This window comes from Schistocerca americana, chromosome 3 (assembly GCF_021461395.2).
Source record: "Schistocerca americana isolate TAMUIC-IGC-003095 chromosome 3, iqSchAmer2.1, whole genome shotgun sequence".
Classification (NCBI taxonomy): Eukaryota; Metazoa; Arthropoda; class Insecta; order Orthoptera; family Acrididae; genus Schistocerca; species Schistocerca americana.
Genome location: NC_060121.1, coordinates 147,542,937 through 147,566,869, shown reverse-complemented (window position 1 = coordinate 147,566,869; position 23,933 = coordinate 147,542,937). Strand labels below are relative to the sequence as shown.

The following is a 23,933-nucleotide window of genomic DNA, read 5'->3' as shown; positions in this document are numbered from 1 at the left end:
GCCGCCAGTATAGCCTTGTTTCTTAAAAATCGAAATTGTGGAAGACTTTTCTGTTAGATAGCGATGCAGAATATCTGTTAGAACAGTTGAAAAGACAAGAAAGTTAAACTCACCGATTCAGTCTTCATGTAGCAAACAGGTCAGAGATAAAAACTTATGTTTCAAAGCTGTTAACCATTTGTGGCGTCTATCGATAAATGAAAAGTGTGTTTTATCCAATCCGATGCCTGCTTTCTTACGTGCTGTAACACTCATGTTTTCTGCCACATTGTGTCTGGTCATTCACTGTTTAATAAATGTAATGGGTGATCAAAAAGTCAGTATAAATTTGAAAACTGAATAAATCACAGAAAAATGTAGATAGAGAGGTACAAATTGACACACATGCTTGGAATGACATGGGGTTTTATTAGAACCAAAAAAATACAAATGTTCAAAAAATGTTCGACAGATGGCGCTTCATCTGATCAGAATAGCAATAATTAGCATAACAAAGTAAGACAAAGCAAAGATGATGTTCTTTACAGGAAATGCTTAATATGTCCACCATTATTCCTCAACAATAGTTGTAGTCGAGGAATAATGTTGTGAACAGCACTGTAAAGTATGTCCGGAGCTAAGGTGAGGCATTGGCGTCAGATGTTGTCTTTCAGCATCCCTAGCGATGTTGGTCGATCACGATACACTTGCGACTTCAGGTAACCCCAAAGTCAATAATCGCCCGGACTGAGGTCTGAGGACCTGGGAGGCCAAGCATGACGAAAGCACACTATCATCACCAAACGACGCGTGCAAGAGATCTTTCACGTGTCTAGCAATTTGAGGTGGAGCGCCATCCTGCATAAACATCGTACGTTCCAGCAGGTGCTTATCAACCAGGTTGGGGTGGATGCGATTCTGTAACATATCGGCGTACCTCTCACCCATCACGGTAGCACTTACAAAACCAGAATCACGCATTTCCTTGAAGAAAAAAGGCTCGATAACGGTACATGTGGTAAATACAACCCATACCATGACTTTCTCGTCGTGCAGTGGAGTTTCCACGACAGTTCTAGGATTTTCGGTAGCCCAAATTCTGCAGTTGTGGGCGTAGACAAAAACTCAGAGCGTGAAATGAGCTTCGTCGGTCCACAACACGTTACTCAACCAATCGTCATCTTCCGCCATCTTTCGAAACGCCCACACCGCAAATGCCCTATACTTCACTAAATCGCCAGGTAACAGTTCATGATGCCGATGGATTTTGTACAGATAGCATCGGAGGGTACGCCTAAGTGCCAACCAAACATTAGTGTATGGAATGCCAGTGCGACGTGCGACTGCACGAGCGCTGACTTCCCCATGCATAGACGAAGCCGCTACAGTCTCCATTTCTTCCTGAACTGTCTCAGCAGCATTACGCCTTGTGCTCGGTCGGCCACTACGGGGTCTATCATCAAGACAACCCGTGGCTTCAAACTTCGAAATCATTCTCTCCACAGCTGCATTTTTCAATGGACCTTTACCTGTTCGAATCCCCTTCCCATAGCGATAGGATCGTAACGCTGAACTAGCACATTCCCCATTCTGATAATACAGCTTCACTGAAAGTGTCTTTTTGGGTGATGTAAACATTCTGCGACTGCTGGAGCATCTGATTCTCTCTCTCATTAAAGCTCCTTTTATACACGATTGTCATGCGCAGTCACTGGCGTTTTGCTGTCCAGCGCCATCTGTCGGACATTTTGTGAACTTTGTTTGTTTTTTTTGTTCTAATAAAACCCCATGTCATTCCAAGCATGTGTGTCAAATGGTTCAAATGGCTCTGAGCACTATGGGACTTAACATCTGTGGTCATCAGTCCCCTAGAACGTAGAACTACTTAAATCTAACTAAACTAAGGACATCACACACACCCATGCCCGAGGCAGGATTCGAGCCTGCGACCGTAGCGGTCACGCGGTTCCAGACTGAAGCGCCTAGAACCGCACGGCCACATCAGCCGACAAGCATGTGTGTCAATTTTTGCCTCTCTATCTACATTATTCCGTGGTTTATTAAGTTTTCAAATTTATACTGACTTTTTGATCACTCGGTATTTCCATCAAAATATGTATTATTAGTGATGCACATTACCTTAACTGCATTAATAACCACAGTGGCAGTAACATTAAAAAACTGCCAGTGCCTATCACCTTTGTTTCATGTGCTTTGGTTACCATTGCTCGCCACCAACATGCATCGTATCATTCCTTTGTGTTAGGTCTTCTCCATGCCTGCAGTGAAGTTAGAATGTGAATCTGCTATTGTAGCTACCTCGTCACTCATGGCTAAGACAGAATTATGTCATTTTCTATCGCAGGTTTTGAATACGACCAAGCCAGCCTCGCATGGCACAATATGGCTGAATTAGCATGCTGCCGTGCATGCTGACCATACTGTGTCGAGTGGCCTGCTCACCAACTGCATCCCTGTACAGGATGTCGCCACGCCACTCAATGCCACATGCACAAGGTTGGAGCTACACGGCCCATTCATTGATTCTGCAGCATGCTGCCTCATTCCAATCGGCTACTCATTTTGCAGTGTTCTTACCGTTTACATCGACGACTCTCGCCCATTCCCTCCCCCCTCTCCGCCGCGACTGTTTAACTTTCGCACTCTTATTCGGCCATGCCAGTCGCTTCCAACTCATCAGTTCGCCTTCATGCTCACCTGGCATTGCATTTCGCCTCTTCCATGTCTCCTCTACCGCCCGCTTTATCGTCGACGTCGGTCGCCTCTGCCACGTTGGATGCCCGCACCTCAGCGCATCTCACATCCCACTAGCAAGGATTTTTGGTGGTGCTGGTCACTTCTACCACGCCAGACGCCTTCGCTCTCGTGCCTTCTGTGCATCTCGCTCCCATCCCGCACAAATTTTCGGCGACGCCGGTCGCTTCTGCTGCGCCAGACACCTTCGCTCTTGCGTCTTCCGCGCCAGTTCCTGTGGCACTAACCTACAGCACCCATACTCCGCTCGTGCCCACTCCAAGCGCACTAGCTCATAGTGCTGCAGCGTCTTTCCACCCATTTCACTCGCGCTCACTACTGCTGCTATGGACCACGATGTCCTTTCCTTGTTCGCACCTGCTGCCTCTAAGTACAGCGCCACTGCCTCGCCTGCATCTGCTCGCCTCTCCAGTGTTGCCCACGCGTCTGGTCCTACTGTTATGGACTACATCACCCATGCCCTGCCCACGCCTGCTCCTCCTGTGCCACCCTCTGAAGCCTCCATCGCCAGCACACCCGTTCTGTCCGCCCCCATTCCGGACTACAAGAAAGGCCAGGCTTCTGCTGCTTCAGTCACCAGGCCAATAACGACCTTTGACCGCTCAAACACTATTTTGCACCACAGACCAGTACGGCTTCCCTGCCTCAGTGCACATCGACTGCTCCCGCTCATAATACTACCCCTCTGAGGTTTGCCAAGCTGCCAACCCTGCAAAAAGCCAATCCTAAGACGTAGTTTACTGTAGTGGACAATAACCTCGATTTCCATTGTATCTCAGATGATAGCACAAAGTTCATTTTATGTAAGTCTGCAGGCTTTAACTTCAAAGTTAATTTGCTTAATCAGTTATCTCCATGAACGCATCGGCATCATCAGTGATCTGCTGCCTATGGACTGCAGACATACATTGACTGGAAGGTGCATCATTGAGCTCCTCTTCTGTCCACCCACTGAGGTCATACACCACATTATTCACAACAAACTATTAGGCGAGCACACGCTTCCTAGCTCTGGCAACACCTTCACTCCCCAAATCAAAAGTGAAGTTATGCCTGACATCGCTCTCTGAGCTCTTTGGCTTGTCAAACGTTCTTACAAGCTATAGCTGCAATTACTTCCACACTTCACGGCCCCTCTAGAGTCAAGCCTCTGTTTCACTGACCAAGCATTCTCTATTATTCACCACTGCCACCTCATGTCTCAAGCACTGGCGCCAACCACACTGGTGAGGCAAACTCTCACGTGCCGCCACCACTGTGGCCACCAAGCCCAGTCTTCTGTTGTTACGCTGCTGCTGCCGGGTGGCCTCCAGCCTGCACTACCTGTGTCAACAACCTGACACGCACCATCTTCAGCTGAAGCTTCGCCTGACCAGCCCTCGAGCACTCAGCAACGACCCATCCTATCTTCCGAACTGCCTCCCTGCCAGCTCTCCCTAGCTATTTGCATTGTTGGTTTCACACGACGTTCGGCGACGCTGCAACTGCAGGCCTCCGTACAGTCACCCAAATGCCAACGGTGGACACGTTTGGGCTCCATATCCCGCCTTAATGAGACACGGCGCCTACCAGTCCAGGTCTCACAGTGTCTGCCTTTGGCACACACTCATCTCCTCTGGCCTCTGTTTCCTCATGGGCACAAAAGCGGATGTCACTCTTGTCCCTGCCACTGTGATGCCTATTGATCCCTCTCCAGCTTCTTTACCTCTCGCTGCTGCAAACAGGTCGCTTATGCTGTTCACAACTCCGTGAGGTTATCACTCGGCCTTTCCCACAATAAGCTTTTTGTATGGCCTTTTTATGTGGCAGAAATCGGTGAACACGTTAGGGTTGGACTCCTGCGCCACAGTGACCTTTCGCCTGACTTTCAAGCCACCACAATTCGTCACTCTTCAGGTGACTTCATCTCCTGTGACAACAGCTACATGCCGCACCCAATGCCTGTTCCTTCAGCTCCGCAACTGGCAATCCTCACAAAAAGTGCATCACTAGCCTCACAGGTCGTGACTATGTTCTCTGAGCTCTCTGAAAAGCACTCTACATCAGAGCTCCGCGCACAAAAGTCTAAGCTGCCCTCACACATAATGGTTACGTCCTTTGAATTGTCACATGTACTGGCCTCTCTACCGATGCATGGGCTTCTGAGTGCGATCTCGACCCACAGTTACGACTCAGGCTGGCACTTCGCTCCCTCCATCCACAGCAACTGCACAGACGCCATAACACGAAGCCCAGCAAGTGCACCCACTTCTACATGTACATCTACATAGATACTCCACAAGCCACCATGGGCGTGGTGGAGGGTATCCTGTACCACTACTTGTCATTTCTCCCCCCCCCCCCCCCTGTTCCAATCGAAAACAGAGCGAGGGAGAAGCGACTGTCTATACACCTCCATATGAGCTCTAGTTTCTCGTATTTTATCTTTGTGGTCATTATGCATTATGCACGATGTATGTTGGCGGCAGTAGACTTGTTCGGCAGTCGGCTTCAGATGCCAGTTCTCTAAATTTTCTCAACAGTGTTGGTCCCATTTGACTTCCTGAAGCATCTCCGTAATGCTTACATGTTGTTTGAACCTACCGGTAATAAATGTAGCTACCCTTCTCTGAATTGCTTCGATGTCTTCCTTCAATCCGACCTGCTACAGATCCAAAACACTCATACAGTATTCAAGAATAGGTCGCACCAGCGTCCTATATGCGGTCTCCTTTACAAGTGAACCACTCTTTCCTAAAATTCTCCCAATAAACCGAAATCGACCATTTGCCTCCCCAACCACAGTTTTTACATGCTTGTTCCACCACATATCGCTTTGTAAAGAAATGCTCAGATACTTCAACGATTTCACTGTGTCAAGCAGCTCACTAGTAATACTATATCCAAACATTACAGGTTTGCTCTTCCTACTCATCCGCATTAACTTACATTTTTCTATATTTAGGGCTAGCTGCCGTTCATCACACCAACTGGAAATTTTGTCTAAGTCGTCTTATATCTTCCTACAGTCATTCAACTTCTACACCTAACCGTACACCATGGCATAATCAGAAAATAATTGCAGATTGCTGTCCACCCTGCCGCCAAGTCATTTATGTATATAGAGAACAACAGCCGTCCTATCTTACTTCCCTGGGGCACTCATAACAATATTGTTGTCTCTGATGAACACTCGCCATTAACGACAACAAACTAGGTTCTGTTATTTAAGAAGTCTTCGAGCACTCACATATCTGTGAACTTATTCCATACGCTCATACCTTCATTAACAGCCTGCAATGTGGCAGCGTGTCAAATGCATTCAAGAAATCTAGAAATATGGAATGTGCCTCTTGCCTTTCGTCCATAGTTCTCAGTGTATCATGTCAGAAAAGGACAAGCTGAGCTTCGTGCGAGTGATGCTTTCTAGAACGATGTTTACTCGTGGACATAAGTTTCTTAGTCTCTCAAGGAAGTTCATGATATTCGAACTGAAAATGTGTTCAAGGATTCTGCAGCAAACAGAAATTAGGGATATTGGTCTGTAATTTTGCTGGTCCATTCTTTTACCTTTCTTATATACTGGAATCATCTGCACATTTTCCATTCGCTTGGGACTTTGTACTGAGCGAGAGATTCACGATAAGTGCAAGCTTTGTAAGGGGCCAACATCATACAGTACTCGTTGTAAAATCAAACTACGATTCCATCCGGACCTGGTGTTTTTTCAAATGTTTCAGTTGTTTCTCTAAGCCAGGTATTCTTATTTCTATGTCGTCCATATGGGAGTCTGTCTGATGGTCAAATGATGGTACATTTGTACTGTTCTCCTGTGTGAACGATTTCTTGAATGTGAAATTTAAAACTTTGGCTTTTTTTTTTGTTATCTTCTACTGCCTCACCAGACTGGTCAACAAGGGACTGAATAGAAGCCTCAGGCCCACTTAGCGATTTTACATGCAACCAAAATTTTCTCAGCTTCTGTGCCAGATATTTTGCAACCCAAGCAGCTGCTTCCTTTGTGTAGAGCACCACTGACTTATCAAAGGGAGTGATACAAATCCCCACTCGATAACGCAGGTCTATAAATCAGCTGTCAAGACTGCCACAGAGTCAATGAAGCCTTTGTCTGAGATCTCCACTCTGCTCCAAACCAAAGGCCCCCATCAACTCTGGGAAAGATGCTGCAAATTATAAGCTCTGCTTCCAGCTCGCATGCAAGGCCAACAGTCTTCACGACCTACGCCAGCTGCCGGTACAAACTGAGGATTACCTCAGAACCCACACAACAGGGGTGTTGGTGCCAACATGAACCACAACTTGCAGATGATTGCACGCTCTATAGCCATGGGCAAGGCCCCCTCCACATCTCAGATGAGGCCCCCCAGCAGACATACTGAGTGCACATTGGCTTTCTTTCCAGCCCTGAAGGCTATGTGCCTAAGGGGCTCCATAAAGCCCCCAACATTGGAGCTCCCAATAATCAGTAAACCCCTCCCCCACGTTCCTGCTCGGACCCTGCTGGAGGAGCAGCCAATTGTCCACTCAGGATGGAATGGGTGAAGCCAGGTGACCAATCTCTATATTAGCCCTCCACCTCTAGTGACGCAAATGTGTTACCACTTACCACTCACCCTGCTGTGAGGTCAGATCAACTGCATCGGGTGCAGTGGGAGGTGCCTCAGAAGTAGAGCCCATAGCAAAACAAGGATTGCCTCAGAACCCAAGCGACAGGTGTCGTTGGCGCCAACATGAACCACAACTTGCAGGTGACTGCACACTCTATAGCCAAGGGCAAGTCCGCCTCCATATATCAGATAAGGCCCCCCTGTTAGACATACCGAGTGCATATTGGATTTCTTTCCAGCCCTGAAAGCCATGTGCCTAAGGTGCCTAAGAGGCTCCATAAAGCGCCTAACTTTGGAGCTCCCAATAACTAATAAACCCCTACACTGAGGTGTCTCATGCGATCCACCAGATTCTCTGCCAGTGCTACACTCTGAGGCACCAGCCTGCAGGTGACTGATGGTTGCCAACAGCACTTTCAACTGTTGTGTACTGAGGCCAGCTCCTCCTGACAGGTCAGTATCATCGCCGCACCTATTGACCTCAATGATATGGCATTCTGGCAGGCCGCCAACATATCAATCCAACAGCTACTCACTGACCGATAGAGTTCACTCACGCTTGAAATGCGACACTTTCCTGGAGCAACGACACCAGTGCTCTGTGACATGTCGACAGACAGGATCTGACCAGTCATCTTGACAGAACGACTACGTGACATCTTTGATGCCTTACACAATTTGGCCCTCCTGGGATAAAAGCAACTACCATACTGGTAACCAAACATCACGTCTGCCCAGGAGCCAAGCACAACTGCCGCACATAGGCAAGTATGTGCACCCCTTGCCAATGTAGCAAGGTTGGCAGGAATGCATGACACACCTCCCCCATCAGCCCTTTCCCTATTCCCCCCGAATGGCTGAGGCATGTCCACATTGATCTTAATGGGTCCGCTCACTCCATCGGAGGGTTTCAAATACCTACTGTCTGTGGTATACTGGGGCACCCGGTGGTTCGAGGCAGTTTCTCTGGAGGTCATTATGGTTGACATCATTGCCCGCACGTTTGTCAACATGTGGATCTCCTGATTTGGCTGTCCTTCATACCTGGCTCTGGACCAAGTCCACCAGTTCAAGTCTAACCTGTTCAACAGGCTGTGAGCTCTGAATGGTGTGTCGTAGTTCCACATTATGCCCTAACACCTGAAGAGCAACGACCTGGTCGAACACTGGCACAGGACACTCACTCTAGGTTGTGCACATTTGTCATGGCAGGCTCTGGTCCGAGACACTTTCCTTGATACTTCTAGGCATACATGCAGTACACAAGGAGGGCCTGGACACATCACTCACAGAATTCCTGTACGTTAAGCCATTAATGCTGCCCACTGAGTTTGTGAACGACATCCCACCACCCTCTCAAGATTCACTACTTGCCCTGGTCCATGTGCACATCTCTAACCTTCGGACAGCACCACCTAATGCTCACACCACTCCATGTGTGTTGCTCCATAAGGACTTGGAAGCATGCTGCTTCATTGTGTTACAGGACGATTCTGTACATGTGGCTCTTCAAGCCACCTACTCAGGGCCACATAAAGTGCTCATGTGCAACACCAGTACTATGAGCATCAGTTTCAATGGCAAGCCTCAAACAGTATCAGTGCACTGTGTAAAACCCCCTTGGGCTCTAGAGACTCCCTGAGGCACTGGTTCCCCCATCTCTCCAAGATGACACCTCTCCACTATGCTCTGCACTTCCAGGGGAGGGGGAGGGGGAGTACTCTGTGGCTTCTATTGATAAATGAAAAGTGTGTTTTATCTGTGAATTACTTTCTCTAGACAAGTCCAATGCCAGCTTTCTTAAGTGCTGTAACAGTTACGTTTTCTGATGTATTGTGTCTGGTTATTCAGTGTTTAATAAATGTGTTTCTATTGAAAAGTGTATTATTAGTGATGTACATTACCTTAACTGCATTAATAACCACTCATTAATATAAGGCTCAAACACAATTTTGAATGGTCATCATTGTAGAAGGTGTATCAAAAGTCGTACTGGGGGGCTGATTTCCTTCATCATTATCGTTTACTTGTTGATCTCAAAACCAAAAAGTTGATGGACAAAATCACTAAATCAAAAATTTCAGTACAGGTAATCACTGTGAATACTAATAATTCAGTAAGCTCACTCTATGCAACATGCCAGATTTCCAAACTTTTGGAGAGATTTTCTGAACTAACAAAACCATCCATAGTACAAAACATGTTGAAGCACACAATGCAACACTACATTACTGTGTCTGGTGAGCCACCAGTAGACAGTAAAGTCAGGGTCACATACGCAACTAATGTGGAGCCACAGCTTGTGTCTATCTGCATTGGAATCGTTAGCTACCGTTCACACAGGACACCACAATTTCTGTGTTGTTGCACAACTTTCAGCGTGGTGTGGGCGGGTGTGAATGTGTAGTGCAGGTTGTGGCATTAGAACTGTGATAAGAGTTATACAAAGAAGACGAAACCCAGATGTTGGATCCTAAAACAGATGTACCTCACTGATAAATCAAAAGGCCACAAACACATTTGTAATAGAAATAACACTTGGAGACGAAAATTCTGTTTGCAACAGCAAACTAACCAAAAACTGGCATTAAATATCATCACACCCCTCTTCCAAGATTTTAGGGTCCTATTGTATTCGTTGATATAGACATTTCGAATAACTAATTTCTAGTTTAACAGCTGCCACATCACACTCAGGAGCTGTTTTCTGCATACAATCCACAATTTATACTATGCTGGTCTCACAAATCACGAAGTATAAACGACTAACTTTTTTGCTTACTTATACTAAGTTTATTTATTTATTCATTCAAAAACCTTTTAAGATAGTGGTACATGTCATTGGTCCGCACAAACACATACACACACACACACACACACACACACACACACACACACACACACACACACACACACACTCACACACATGCACAGCTGCAGAAAGTCAAACGTAGGTTGCCGTTCTTGTAGTTCTAGGAGTTGCGAAAATGTACCTGCTGAACACTGGTTTCGTTTTTATTTTGCGATAAAATGAAAACACAGTGAAATCTAATGCGTGTTTCGAAATACTGCCACCAGGGAGCACTGGTTGAAGGAAAGTGGCGTTATAACTAAGTTGAACTTGTTTTGGCGCTCCCAAGTAGCGCCACTAAAAACTGGGAGTTCACACATGCAACTGCAGTATGCCACTAGCAGTGGCGACACTTTTGTTGCGTGCGTGAACCCGGCTTAAGGGTTGTAGACTGGACCCATGTAAATCGCAAACTACAAGAAAGAATTTCAGTTTCTGTTAAATAATTGCATTATACATCAATCACAATAACAATGGGCTTGTCCACTACACTTTGTTATGAAACCTAATGTTGAGTGGTAGAGTTTTTGGAGATTATCGTCATCTGAATGACCAAATTCTACCAGACTGGTATCCAATTCCATGAGCTGACGATGTAAATTTTATGCTTCAAAATAAAAAGATTTTCTTAAAAATTGACTACTGATAGCACATTGCCAAATTCCATTAACTGACAAATACAAATCAAAAGTAGCTATTATTACATCTTTTGTTCTTTATGATTTTAATTATATGTTCTTTAGACTTCGTAACACACCTAGCATGTTTCATATATTTTTACATGAAGTTGTAAGAGAACTAGATTTCTGTTTTCCGCGGTTTGATGATATTTTAACAGCATTGGACTCTGAAGGGTAACATGTCAAGCGTCTAAATTTACTCTTTAAACAGTTAAATAATTATGGTCTCATAATAAATGTTGGAAAATCGGTATCTGATGTACAATAGCTAACATTCTTAGAACATTTAATTACATCTACAGGAACAAAGCCAGATTCAGAAAGGGATGCGACAATAATGAACTACAAATTACTCAAAACTGTTTGTGAACCTAGAGTTTCCTTAGGGACCATTAGTTTCTATCATCAGCATTTGTAACATGCTGCTGAACACCAAGCTTTGCTGAATAGTTACCTAAAAAAAAAAGCACTCCATCTTCAGGCCATGAGTGGGCTACCGGGACCATCCGACCGCCATCTCATACTCAGGGGAGGATGCGGATAGGAGGGGCGTGGGGTCAGCACACCACTCTCCCAGTTGCTATGATGGTATTCTTGACCGAAGCCTCTACTATTCGGTCGAGTAGCTCCTCAATTGGCATCACGAGGCTGATTGCACCCCGAAAAATGGCAACAGCGCATGGCAGCCAGGATGGTCACCCATCCAAGAACTGACCACACCTGACGGCGCTTAACTTCGGTGATCTCACGGGAACCAGTGTAGCCCGCAAGGTGGCAAGGTACCTAAGAGAAAGAATTGAAAATGACTGACAATGTACTGACTAGACAGAAGAAGAAATTGTTCAGATCCAAAAAAACGCAAAGATCTCGCAAATGCTACATGTCCAACATTTCCATATTTGTACAATCAACTCGCTTTATTTGTGGATGTATCATATTTTGCCACAGGTGTTCTACTGCAACAGTGGCAAGGTAAACAGTGGAGACCAAGTGGATTTTTTTGAAGAAAGTTCACAACGGCACAGAAGAAGTATTCCTCATGTGACAGAGAGCTAGTTAGTATATACATCACTGTCAAATATTTCAGATATGTGTTAGAAGGAAGACTTCATTATTTATACCGACCATGGTACTTGTGTAGGAACCTATAAGGAGTGATGGTTCTTATTTGGTCCCATTTGATTACATTCTGTACAAAGTGTATACTTCTAATATAGGACAAGTCAACTTAAACCTATTTTCTTGCAACATTTAACCTATATATTACAATTTAATACACCAAAGTGGCAATAATTGTAATAATGTTGCATACATTTTTCACCCATTTTTAGGTCCTGAAAATTATTTACATTCTACGATATATTCATATGTACATGTTTCACTCCGTATTCATGTTCTCAAGTTATTTACATATAATAATATGTTCAATTAGTTACAGTACCTCCATAACAGTGGTAGTAGCATTTTTCATTCATTGATACATATACTCTTCTACACTATAAAATTCTTTTTCCATTAAATAATCCTTTAAAAGCTTTTGGAATGTCTTTTTGCTCACATTGTCCTGTAAACTCTTTGGAAGGGACTTTATGAGTTTGATAGCCGAGTATAAAGGACCTCTTTCAGCAACTCTCAGTCGTTGTTGTGTACTTCACAGCTGGTCTTTATTTTTTGTTTCATATATATGAATGTCTGCATTTCTTTCTATTGCTGCATTTCCTTTTATTAATGTTATTATTGTTTTGTAAATGTATAGAGACGGAAATTTCAGTATTTTTAGACTATGGAAAACAGTTCTGGATGAATCTCTTGTTCTTGTTCAAGATTGTCCCAACAGCTTTTTTTCAATGTAAATATTCTTTTTGCATTTTTGCTGGTCCCCAAACAGTAATTCCCTGTTGTGGGTATGGCTCAAATAGAGCATGGTACACGGTACACAGAAGCTCCTTGTTGGAATAATGTGCAAGATGTTTTATAACAAATATTGAAGTCTTATTTTACAGCAAACATTATCTATATGCTGACCACTGGAGCTAATTGTCAACTGTAATCCCCAAAAATTTAATAGTTTTAACTTCTTCCAGTCTTGTGTCAGCTACAAATATATCTATATGTTCTTCCTTTTCTATATTTGTGAACATCATGAACATTGTCTTTTTTAGATTTTGTATGGGCCACTGTTCTGTGTTATTTGTTGACATAAATGCACATATTTCCCGTGTTTCCAGATTTTTTTCTACATTCATTAGTGTCATGTTATCTGCATATAATGTTTTTTTATCTTGCTCATTGACATCAATATTGTTTGCATATAGGTTGAACAGAAGATCCTTGACGCATTCCATACTTAATATTTCTGATTTCAGATCTGCATGCTGTTTCTGTTTGTACATACTGCTTTAGGCTGCTGATGTATTATTTTAGCCACTTGGCTGCATGTCCACGAATACCATAGCTTTCATGTTTTTCCATAAGTGTAGTATGGGTGATTGTGTCAAACACGACAAATCCAGAAACATAACAGACACAGAGTTTCTTTTATCTAATCCATCTATAACGGATTATGTGAGGCCTGAGATGGCGGTTTCTGTAGATTTCCCTTTTTTGGAAACCATGTTGTGCTGGAATTAGAATACTTTGTTTCTCTGGGAATGTGGCCAACCTATTATGCATGAGCATCTCTAGCATTTTTGAGAAACCAGAGATTAAAGACACTGGTCTGTAGTTATCTGGATCATTTTTGTCTCCTTTCTTAAATATTGGTACTACTTTGCTTACTTTTAATTTTTCTGGGAAAACTCCTTCTCTCAATGAGCAGTTTGCAATATCCAGAAGAGGTTTGATAATTTTTTTTCATTCACATGTTTTATTAAATAATCTCATACTTCATCATATCCTGCAGACTTTTTGTGTTTCAATTTCTGGATTATTTTTATGAGTTCTGTTTTTGTCACTAGTTCCAGGAACGTTGAGTGGGATGGTTGACCAAGTGTTTAAGCATGCTTCGACCATTGATGATTTGTTTTTCCTTTCGAAATTTTGTAGAGCATCTATAAAGTTGTTGTTTAGTATATTAGCAATTTTTGTTCCATCTGTAACTATGTTGTCATCAACCTATATAGAAAAAACGAAATGTATTAATTCATACAGGCGCCAGTTGAATGCGCCAAAGATATATTAATTCATATTACGCCGCATTAATGTAATCTGAGGGGGCGATGGGAATATTAAAAACAATGCAACTTCACATTTTTTGCATCATCTTTCTTGTTTTAATGCATGCATCATAGTTCTTCTGTTCTCATCCACGTGTCTTCTCCTGTATGTGCTTAACAAATAAGAAATGGGTAGTTCGTGAAAGGAGAGTATTTTATTTCTACAAGTTTCAAGTGCACCTGTTCCCCTCTATGCGCATCAACAACCATTAAGTCAACCTTCAGATGCACGAATAATCTTCAAGTGACGACCACCGCATCGTCATCGGCGTTGTCGTGCTGCAAGAGAGAAGAGGTAATTATCATTAATAGGGAAAAAAGCTTTCGAATTTTATTCTTCTTAGTTCGTGTTACAGAAGATTCAAAGCGGCACCTACCGTCACGTCCTGCATGATGCTTACATAAAGAAGAAAACTTTCTACAGGCGTTGTGAATGTGATGTCATACCTCTCTCTCTCGCCAAATTAATTGTACTTTTATACATACTCTAAAATTTGCATTTAAGTAAAAGACTGAGAAATTAATGCCAATCAAAGTACGTAATCTCCAGTGTATTTCGCAGTTTACTACTGATTTGTGACATACATCTCGTGAAGAAAATGTTACTGCTGGTAGCTTATCAAGGCTTGATTAAATAAATAAATAAAATTGCAGAAATGGTCTATGGCCCGTCCATCAGGATACCAGTTGATTCTTTTTCGAGAGTATGGCACACAAAGGTGTGCAGAGTTACCTCAATTTGTGTCACAGCTGAAACAGTACATGACTCATCTGAAACCTGTATAATATTCCCAAAAAGCAAAGGAAACACTATTCGTACACAAGGACCTAATCAACTCAACACATGTGTTGATCAACAGCCTGAAGATACTCGAGTTCTGCCGTCAGCCCGAGACCAAGAACTAGACTCTTCAGAGGGTGAAAAACAAAGAACAACAAGCAACAAGATCTGGGAGTGAAATTCTGTTTCCAGCTCAGTTAACGTCCCAAACTAAATATGCTACTGAGAAAAGGGTCATGAGGGAACATGACAAATTACTATTTGTATTTGTATGTGTTTGTAAAATGTTTGCCGAGATTATGCTGGAATAATAGCCTCTTAATTCTTTCGGATTTAACATAAAAAGAAGTTTGTTACTATTGTGTTGTTGTAATCAAGATTCATTGTGTGAGCGATAAGAGAATAAAATAAATGAAAAAGTCCAGATTAAATTGAGTCCTTAATGAACTTAGGTTACAGAATTGATTTAGACATTGTATGTATGGAGCTATTTTACGACGGACTGAGTAAAAAAATAAAATAAATAAAAAAAAAAGACGCCGCCATTTCCGTATGTTCGAAAATATTAACGACGAACCATGTTTGGGGTGCAATATTAAGAAACAAGAAACTGCTTAATAAGCCATGAGTGCTCACGTTTGAATGAGTCGGTGAGGTAAAGGCCGAGAAGGAAATAAGGTGGAAAATTTTATGGGATCTAAGGCGTAGAAGTCACATTGAACTCTAGTAACTTCCCAGAACTTACTCATAGTTCCATGCCTGAAGACGGACGTCTTGTCATTACCATGAGGCAAGTACATAAATGTTTATTTCGAAATATGTTGAGTATTTTTTAGGGTTCTATGAGACCATCGAGACCTCTTTCTGAGTTTATATTATACACGGCGGTTGACTCACAAATAACGTGGACTCGTTGGGGCAAAGAGCCTAAATGATTGTATTTTACCCCCATGTCATATGGGATACGTTGTCATGGTGACGTTGCGGGCGAAGTAGGGGTTTCTGAATGTTGTTTCGCCTCGTTCATCACTAACAAGGTAGCAAAATATGACAATTGGTAGGATCGTCAATGTCTGGATCAGTTGGTGTCGTCAGACTCTGCTGTTTCAAATAACAAATATAAATGTTGAGGGTTAATACCACTAACTTCCAGTTAGAAATTTTAATAATATATTATTCCCACCATACTACTGCAGCAAAGTAACGAGAAGCCAATGAATCTTAGAAGATGTGTGTTGATTGTCGTGTTGTTTTGTGTGAGTGTTGGATGTTGGGACACGGAGGAGCTGGAGATATTCGATTTAGTGGAGGAAGTTGACACGAATTTCTATTCTTTATTAGATGTGCCACAGGTACGTATATTTTAAAATGTCATAGACGCTTTTGACTTTTATATCTTAGATGACAGTGAAATTGCAAGTGTGTAGGGTATGCTTGCAGGATGCAGACGCCGCGGTCATACGTAAAGCTTACAGAAGATTGTCGCTACAGATTCACCCAGATAAGAATGATGCACCAGACGCAGAAATTAAGTTTCGGCAGGTAAGTATTGCATACAGTCCAATAAAATATACGCGCGGACACTCCGCGAAAAAAAAAAAAAACAAAAAAACTCCTAAAGGTACACGTAACAACTACGAACAGTTCCTGCTTCATATGCTGTATGTGAGAGTTCTGTCACAAAAAACAGTGATTGTTGCTACGCTCGTAGATGTATTATTTGCAAGGCATAATACATGTTAAAAAATTGCTAAAATTTATTCTTGGGTTACGGGTAGAAGGGAAAGTATCAATGCAGTTCAATTGAACCTCAAAGTTTCCACTAGTTTTCTACACATCTATGTTTTCTTGGTTTTGAAGAACTCGTAAATGTAAATTAACTGTGTTGTGACAGTAGTTTGATTCCATGAAAATCCAAAAATACAGATGTTGTTAGTTGGTCATAGTTATTTCTACAGTTGTGGGCTATTAACACACATAGTGGTAATACTTGAGCTGCTATATGCCAGTTATTCCATTTAAACAATGTAAAATCCAAAAATTATTGAAGGTTTGGTAAGAAGCAATATTATTTAATTTACAGCTTGTGGCAGTTTATGAAGTTCTTCGTGATCAAAGGAAGCGTGCATTGTATGATCGAGTGCTGGAGAATGGGCTTCCAGATTGGAAGCATGCAGTGTATTATTACAGACGTGTACGGAAGATGGGACTTGCTGAAATGTCATTCATACTGTTTGTGATAGTAACAGTTGGACAGTACATTGTGGCATGGGCTGCATATCTGGAGAAGAAGTATACAGCGGTGAGTGATACTATAGATGTTTAACTTATAGTGTTACTAAAATATTGAAGCTTTGTATTAATACAGAAGCATTTAATGGTGACTTGTGAACGGTGACTAATCTACTAGTAGAGAAACAGCAATATGCTTTGCTATAAAGTTAACAGAACATTTTGTTCAACCATAATTACACTGTACGGTTGTTAAGATCCATTGTATTATATATTCAAACAAACCTCTTGTAGCAGGGTGTGGGCGCATGAGGAGTTGATTGGGTGTCGTGGCTTAAGCTGAGTTCCCACAGTATACTAGTCCCACCCAGTGTTCTTTCATCTTAGCTGGAATACTGACATCCCAGAAATCAAATGAAATTTTTTATAGATTTAAAGAATTTCTGCCGATGAGTATTTATTTTGCATTTCCTTAAAATCCTTCTGGAGAACTGTTCCATCCATGAAATAAGTATGTTTAACAATAGAAGCGCTCTGTTCTTGTTTTGTTGTAGATTCATATTTGCACTTATCAACAAGTAAAGTATAAAGTTTGATTCAGTGGAATGTGTTAGGTTCTTGTAATGTGTTTTATACTGTCACAAATTTTCACTAGATCCCAGGAATTCATTACTGGATATTTGTTTTGTGAGACTGAGTAGAGCCCTATGTCTGTGGTGGACCTTTAATGAATTATAACAATTAGCTAACAAATTCTTTGTTGTAATGAGGCAAAAGGACTGTCAGAAGAGGGTCAGTCATATTTCGAGAACAATAATGTTTTGGTTCATAACCAAATTCCAATAAAGAAATGTAATAGCAGCACCCAATCTAACTCATTTTCAATGTTTCTATGAGTTGTACCTTACTTCTAATACTTGACACAAGCTGCTCATTTCATTTTTTATGTTGGTAATGATCCATCGGTGATGGGACAAGGGCAACTGTCTTCAGAGCTTTAAAGAAACTGCTTTAAAAAGATACTGAATTCATCATTTGTTTGTTGTTGAACACAATTTCAGTTTAATTATTTCTTATACATAGGGCTCACAATAGGATGGCATGAACTTTTGTGCCTTTTGCGTACCTAATGTGAGTGGTGTGTCTCAAATATTATATTAGAAAGTTGTAAAGCTCCACTGAACATAATGATCAGACGATTCAATATTAGTGTGTGTGTGTGTGTGTGTGTGTGTGTGTGTGTGTGTGTGTGTGTGTGTAGACTCTTACTCTTGCTGGAACCAGTTGCACAAATAGTTACCAGATTATGAAAATAGACACGATGTGGGCAGTCTCTGTGAGGAGATGACTCTTGACTTCTTGGGTGTTTTGAATATTATGTTATTTCAATGACTGGAGTTCTGCACAGTAAAGTAAATAATGTATTACATATTTGGGTGTACATGAGTGAAGAGAAACAGTGAATCTGCTCTTCCGCAAGTACTCTTTTACTGCCAGTGCCAGTGTGCAGGGCACATCATGAACTGGCACACAAGATGCCTTTAGGAAGCACAATCTGTGGCACGATGATATCACTGAAAAAGATTGTGTGTAATTGAAAGGTAATGTGACGTGGTTGAAGTTAGATCTTAACATTTCAGTCAGTGTTCTGCTATCACAGACCAGTGTAAGCTGCACGGTCTAAACAGTGTGGATAGAGAGTTTAAAACATTTGGTTATTACAGTGAATGTGCTGCCATGGTGCAAATGATGTCAGTACTATGTAAGGACCAATGGTGATTGGAACTGAATAAAAAATCCATTGAGTCAATCTTCATTAATTGTTTGCACTAAACTGAGCAAGGTGAACAATAAGACACCGGACTTGCACTTGGTAGGAAGACAGTTCAGGTCTCTACCCAGCTCTATTAAATATCAGGAAAGTTCCTTTAAAAGGGACGTGGCCAATTTCCTTAGTCATTCTCCTCCTATCAGAGATTGTGCCCCATCTCTTAATGATCTTGTCACTAGTGGGATCTTACATCCTAATCTTTCTTCTCCATCTTTTAATGACCTCAGCAATGAGGAATGTTGAACCACAGTCTTCCATTTTTTTCCAATATCGTTTGGACACCATATTGTGTGTGTGCCTGTAGACATGAAGGTGGGTGTGTGAAAATGTGGTGTGTCAAGACCGCTTCCAATTTACAATGCTAACTTTCTTTGCATGTAGTACCACAAACTTGCATATCATTTTTAGTGTGAGACCTGACCGATCTGATTTGGATGTTTTTTAGCTTTGTATTATGTAAGTCATCATAGACTGTGTGGTGGAGGTTACGTAGTGTAGTAATACAATTTCATTCCATTAATATTGGAAATGTATTGAAGCTGTCTGCAGATGATGCTGTTTTCTTTCTATAGAGAGTATTATGAAAAGGATAGTTTGCTACTCGCCATGTAGAGTAGATACTATAAGATATTGCATTGCCTGTATTATTCCGGATTATGATGCAATGTTCCTTTGGACATGCTTGCATGTTCGAAGGAACAGGCACTGCAGCAACTACGGCAGTAAGAAATACATGACGCAATTGCAAATATGGACATAATGGCTGTAGTCGCTGCAGTGCCTGTTCTTTGCGTTGCATCGTAATTCAGAATAACATAGGCACTGCAATATTGTATTTATCCACCGAAACTGGACAAGTGACTTCCCTGTAGGGAGTGTACATAACGGATGTAAAAGTACAGGTTGTAGGTACATGGTTGACAACATATGGAAGTTTGGGTCTGACTGAGTCATCATCGGATAGCCAGATGGTAAGGTGACCACTTGCGATAAGCAGGAAATCCGGTTTCAGGTCCCAGCCCAGCACAAATTTTCATTGTTGTCAGTCCATTATACAACTGATGATTGCCCATATTCACAACTGAGAATACATGTCATGTATATAGAGAAGCTGTTGAGTCACAGACAGGCACAACAAAAAAACTGCTAAACATTTGAACATTTGGCTAAAAGGCCTTCTTCTAAAGCAGAATACGCAAGCACAGCCCACACACGACTGATATCTCTGGCCACAGACATTTAGCCGAAAGTGGAAGTTACAGATGCCCAAGCATTTAGAAAAAAATAGCATTTTTGACATGGATCAAATATGGCCAAAACCATTTATATTGGCATAGTAGCCAGGTAGCAGTTGGTGCAGCATTATTTATTTTCAGTTTTTGCAGTGCTTGCACTGCAAATAAACTGAACTAATGCTCAAAATGTTGCCTTTATTAATATTTTCGTAAGAGGCACCAAAAGGAAAGACAAAGGAAAATTTGGTTTGCAAGTAAACATCCAAGGAAAGGTAGTACTTGCATTGTCCTTGAGAACTCTGCAAATAACTTTCCAAGAAAGGATTGTAATTGAAATGCACAGTCTTTCATATCCTGTTAATTTCATTTTGACCTTCGAGCAGCCCTTAGTGGCAGCACATGAATAGTAGTTTACTGATACAGGTAGAATTGGTCGATTGAGAGGGAAAAGAAACTACATCCCCAGGAGAATGCACCAATATGTATTCCATTGTACATCACCATCTATCCTTGTTAATATTTGGTGAAATAATGAATTAAGCAGGGATTGATGTCAAGTTGTGTGATGAGAGAGAACCTTTTATGAATATAAACAAAGTTGTTTTTCTATAGCAACTTTGAAACAGTAACATAATTGTGCACACATTTATAATGTGTGGAAGATGCCAAGACAATTACTGCTTCCCCTGTTTTTTTAATGAATACCCCTGTGAAACAAGGCTCTGGAAGTAGACGACATTCCATCAGAACGACTGATACTGTAGGGAGACAGATCTCTTCCATCTGGTGTATAAGACAAGCAAAATACCCTCACACTCCAAGAAGAATGTTATTATTCCAGTTCCAAAGAAAGCAGGTGCTGTCAGTCTAATAAATCATGGGTAGCAAAATACTAATATGAATTCTTTACAGAAGAATGGATAAAGTTGTAGAAGTGGACCTCAAAGATCACTGTAGATTATGGAGAAATGAAGGAACATGCAAGGCAATTCTGTTCCTATAACTCGTATGTTAAGGGAAGGCAAACCCAAGTTTGTAGCATTTGTAGACTTAGAAAAAGCTTTTGGCAATGTTGATTGCAATACTTTCATTAAAATTCTGGTGGTAGGAGGGGTAAAGTGCAGAAGCAAAAGGATATTTACAACTTGTACAGAAACGAGATGGCAGTTACAAGAGTTTAGGCGCATGAAAGGGAAGCAGCAGTTGAGAAGTGTGTGAGGCAGGGTTGTAGCCTGTCACTGATGTTATTCAATCCGTACATTGACTAAGCAGTAAAGGAAACAAATGGAAAAATTTTGAGGAGAAATTAAAGTACAGGGAGAAGAAATGAAAACCTTGAAGTTTCCCAATGACATTTTAATTCAGTTAGAGATGGCAAAGTAGTTGGAAGAGTGGGATACTGTATTGAAAAGAGGATGTAAAATGAACTTCAACAAAAGCAAAATCAGGATAATGGGATGAAGTCAAATTAAATCAAGTGGTGCTGAGGGAATGAGACTCACAAGTAAGACACATACAGTAGTAGATGAGTTTTGTTGCTTGAGCAGCAAAATAACTGATGATGTCTGAAGTAGAGAGGATAGAAAATGTAGACTGGCAATGGCATGGAAAGCATTTCTGTGGAAGAGAAATTTATTAGCATTGTATATAGATTTAAGTATGAGGAAGTCTTTTCTAGAAGTATTTGTAAGGAGTGTAGCTATGTATGCAAATGAAACATGCATTATAAACAGTTTAGACAAGAAGAGAATGGAGACATTTGAAATATGGTGCTACAGAAGAATGCAGATTATTAGGTAGGCAGATAACGTAACTAATGAGGAGGTATTGGATGGAACTGGGGAGAAAAGAAACTTGTGGCACAATGTGAGTAGAAGAAGGGATCAGTTGGTAATAAACATTCCGAGACGTCAAGGGATCACCAGTTTAGTGTTGAGGAGCAAAAATTGTAGGAGGAGACCAAGAGATGAATACAGTAAGCAGATTCAGAAAGTGTAAATTGCAGTAGTTATTCACACGTGAAGAGGCTCGCACATGATAGAATAGCATGAAGAGCTGCATCAGACCAGCCTATGGACTGAAGACCACAACAATAACATTCTTTCTGCTGTACGAACCGCTGCCTGGCAGCTACACTAGCTCAGATGGTTCATTTCTCATCTGACCTGCACCAGAATTTCTATTTTTTTTCTAATTGGTTAGCCATCTGGACCTTCTATTTCTGTAACTTATATTTCAGGCCAAGCCCTACATGCACTGTAAATGTGGAGGAAACTGGTGATAAGTAGATGCAGTCCACTTGTTACTCAAATATTCACAATTCTTTGATATTGAGAGTAAAATCAAGAATTCTTTGCTTAAAAAATATAATCTTACCTGTTGTTCATTATGCCAGCAGATATTTGCCCCATGATTAGAGGCATACCTGTCCATTATACAGTCTATATAGCAAGGTACTTCATAATGCAAAGACTAGCTTATGTTTGTGATATTTTTATTTATCTAAACTTGAATTTTTTTCAAGTATTGTAATATTCTATTTTCAGCAACAGTTTTTAGAAGCAAAACTAAAGAGACTACAGAAAAAACAGAAGAAAGGAAAATATGATGGGCCTGCTCTTCCAGATACAATAGTTTTAGAGATACCTTCACCAAGGTTTGTACTATCTATTATCAATCTCTTAAATGTATTTATCATTATTTCTTCACAATTAATAATAAAAAAGATTTGTGCAACATGTGAGAGATGAATGCAAGAATAAGCCTTACATGGAAGGACTAAATAATAATGAAGTAACATTATTTAGATTTGCACTCTCAATGTTAGATTAGTTGCAGGGTATTTCACTAGGCGATTTTACCGGGTTCCAGTTATAACGCATGTTTATCTTTTTCTGTTACCTTATATGCAAAAGGGGCATATTGGAATTTTGTTGGTAGTGGCTTGGTCAGCAAGACCCTTTATACATTATAAAGGGGAGAAAAAGTGAAAATCTATTATGGATGTGGAACACTGTGATGAATAAAGATTTTGAGTAGTGACGGCAGCCAGTCGCCTTTAAGATGGTACAACTTTTATTTTCCCACTACTGGTTTCAAGTCACCTAGCGACTCATCAGTTGGTACTGTTTTTGTATATGTTTAACAGTGTGGGGGTCATTGTTCAGAGCATATGTGATGCATGTATCACTTTGGAAACCATTGTTTCACCAGCTATGTTAATTACACAACACACACTTTGTCATAGGTTACAAACTCCTTAGTGTGTAGCATGTGAGAGGACATTTTTTGTTTCAATGGTGAGGGACCATTTCGTAACTGCAATCAAATCTAACCATGCGTGTCCATGCACTGATGGGTCAGAAAATTATGAGCACTAGCTTAATAGTATGTTCGTCCATCTTTCAAATGCAGTGTAGCATCAGTTCAGCCTGGTATGGATTCAACAACTCTTTGATAGGTTTCCTGTGGTATGTGGCAACAGGTATCAATGTACAGGTCACGCATTTCCCATAAATATCGGGCCAGTCTTTTTGGGTGCGGAGCATACCAGATGGATTCCATCGAGTTCAGATCAGGTGAATTTTTTGGCCAAGACATCAACATTAGTTCACTATTCTGCTCCTCAAACCAATGTTGCATAATTCTGGTCTTGTGACGTGGACAGTTATGTTAGAAAATGCCATTACCACCAGGGAAGACATCATGTGTGAAGGGATTCAGATGACCTGCAACAATGTTAATGGA

The 23,933-nt window shown here is 41.3% G+C and overlaps 1 protein-coding gene across 1 annotated transcript in view; it reads left to right on the top strand.

Moving 5' to 3' along the window:
- Positions 1-15,781: 15,781 nt before the first annotated feature.
- Positions 15,782-23,933, top strand: part of LOC124607169 (dnaJ homolog subfamily C member 1) — a 33,614-nt gene continuing 25,462 nt past the window's right edge. The window contains exons 1-4 of the mRNA XM_047139383.1: positions 15,782-16,240; positions 16,329-16,430; positions 16,972-17,190; positions 22,733-22,842. Coding sequence (XP_046995339.1) covers positions 16,103-16,240; positions 16,329-16,430; positions 16,972-17,190; positions 22,733-22,842 — 569 coding nt within the window. The 5' untranslated portion in view covers positions 15,782-16,102. The remainder of the gene's footprint in view (positions 16,241-16,328; positions 16,431-16,971; positions 17,191-22,732; positions 22,843-23,933) is intronic.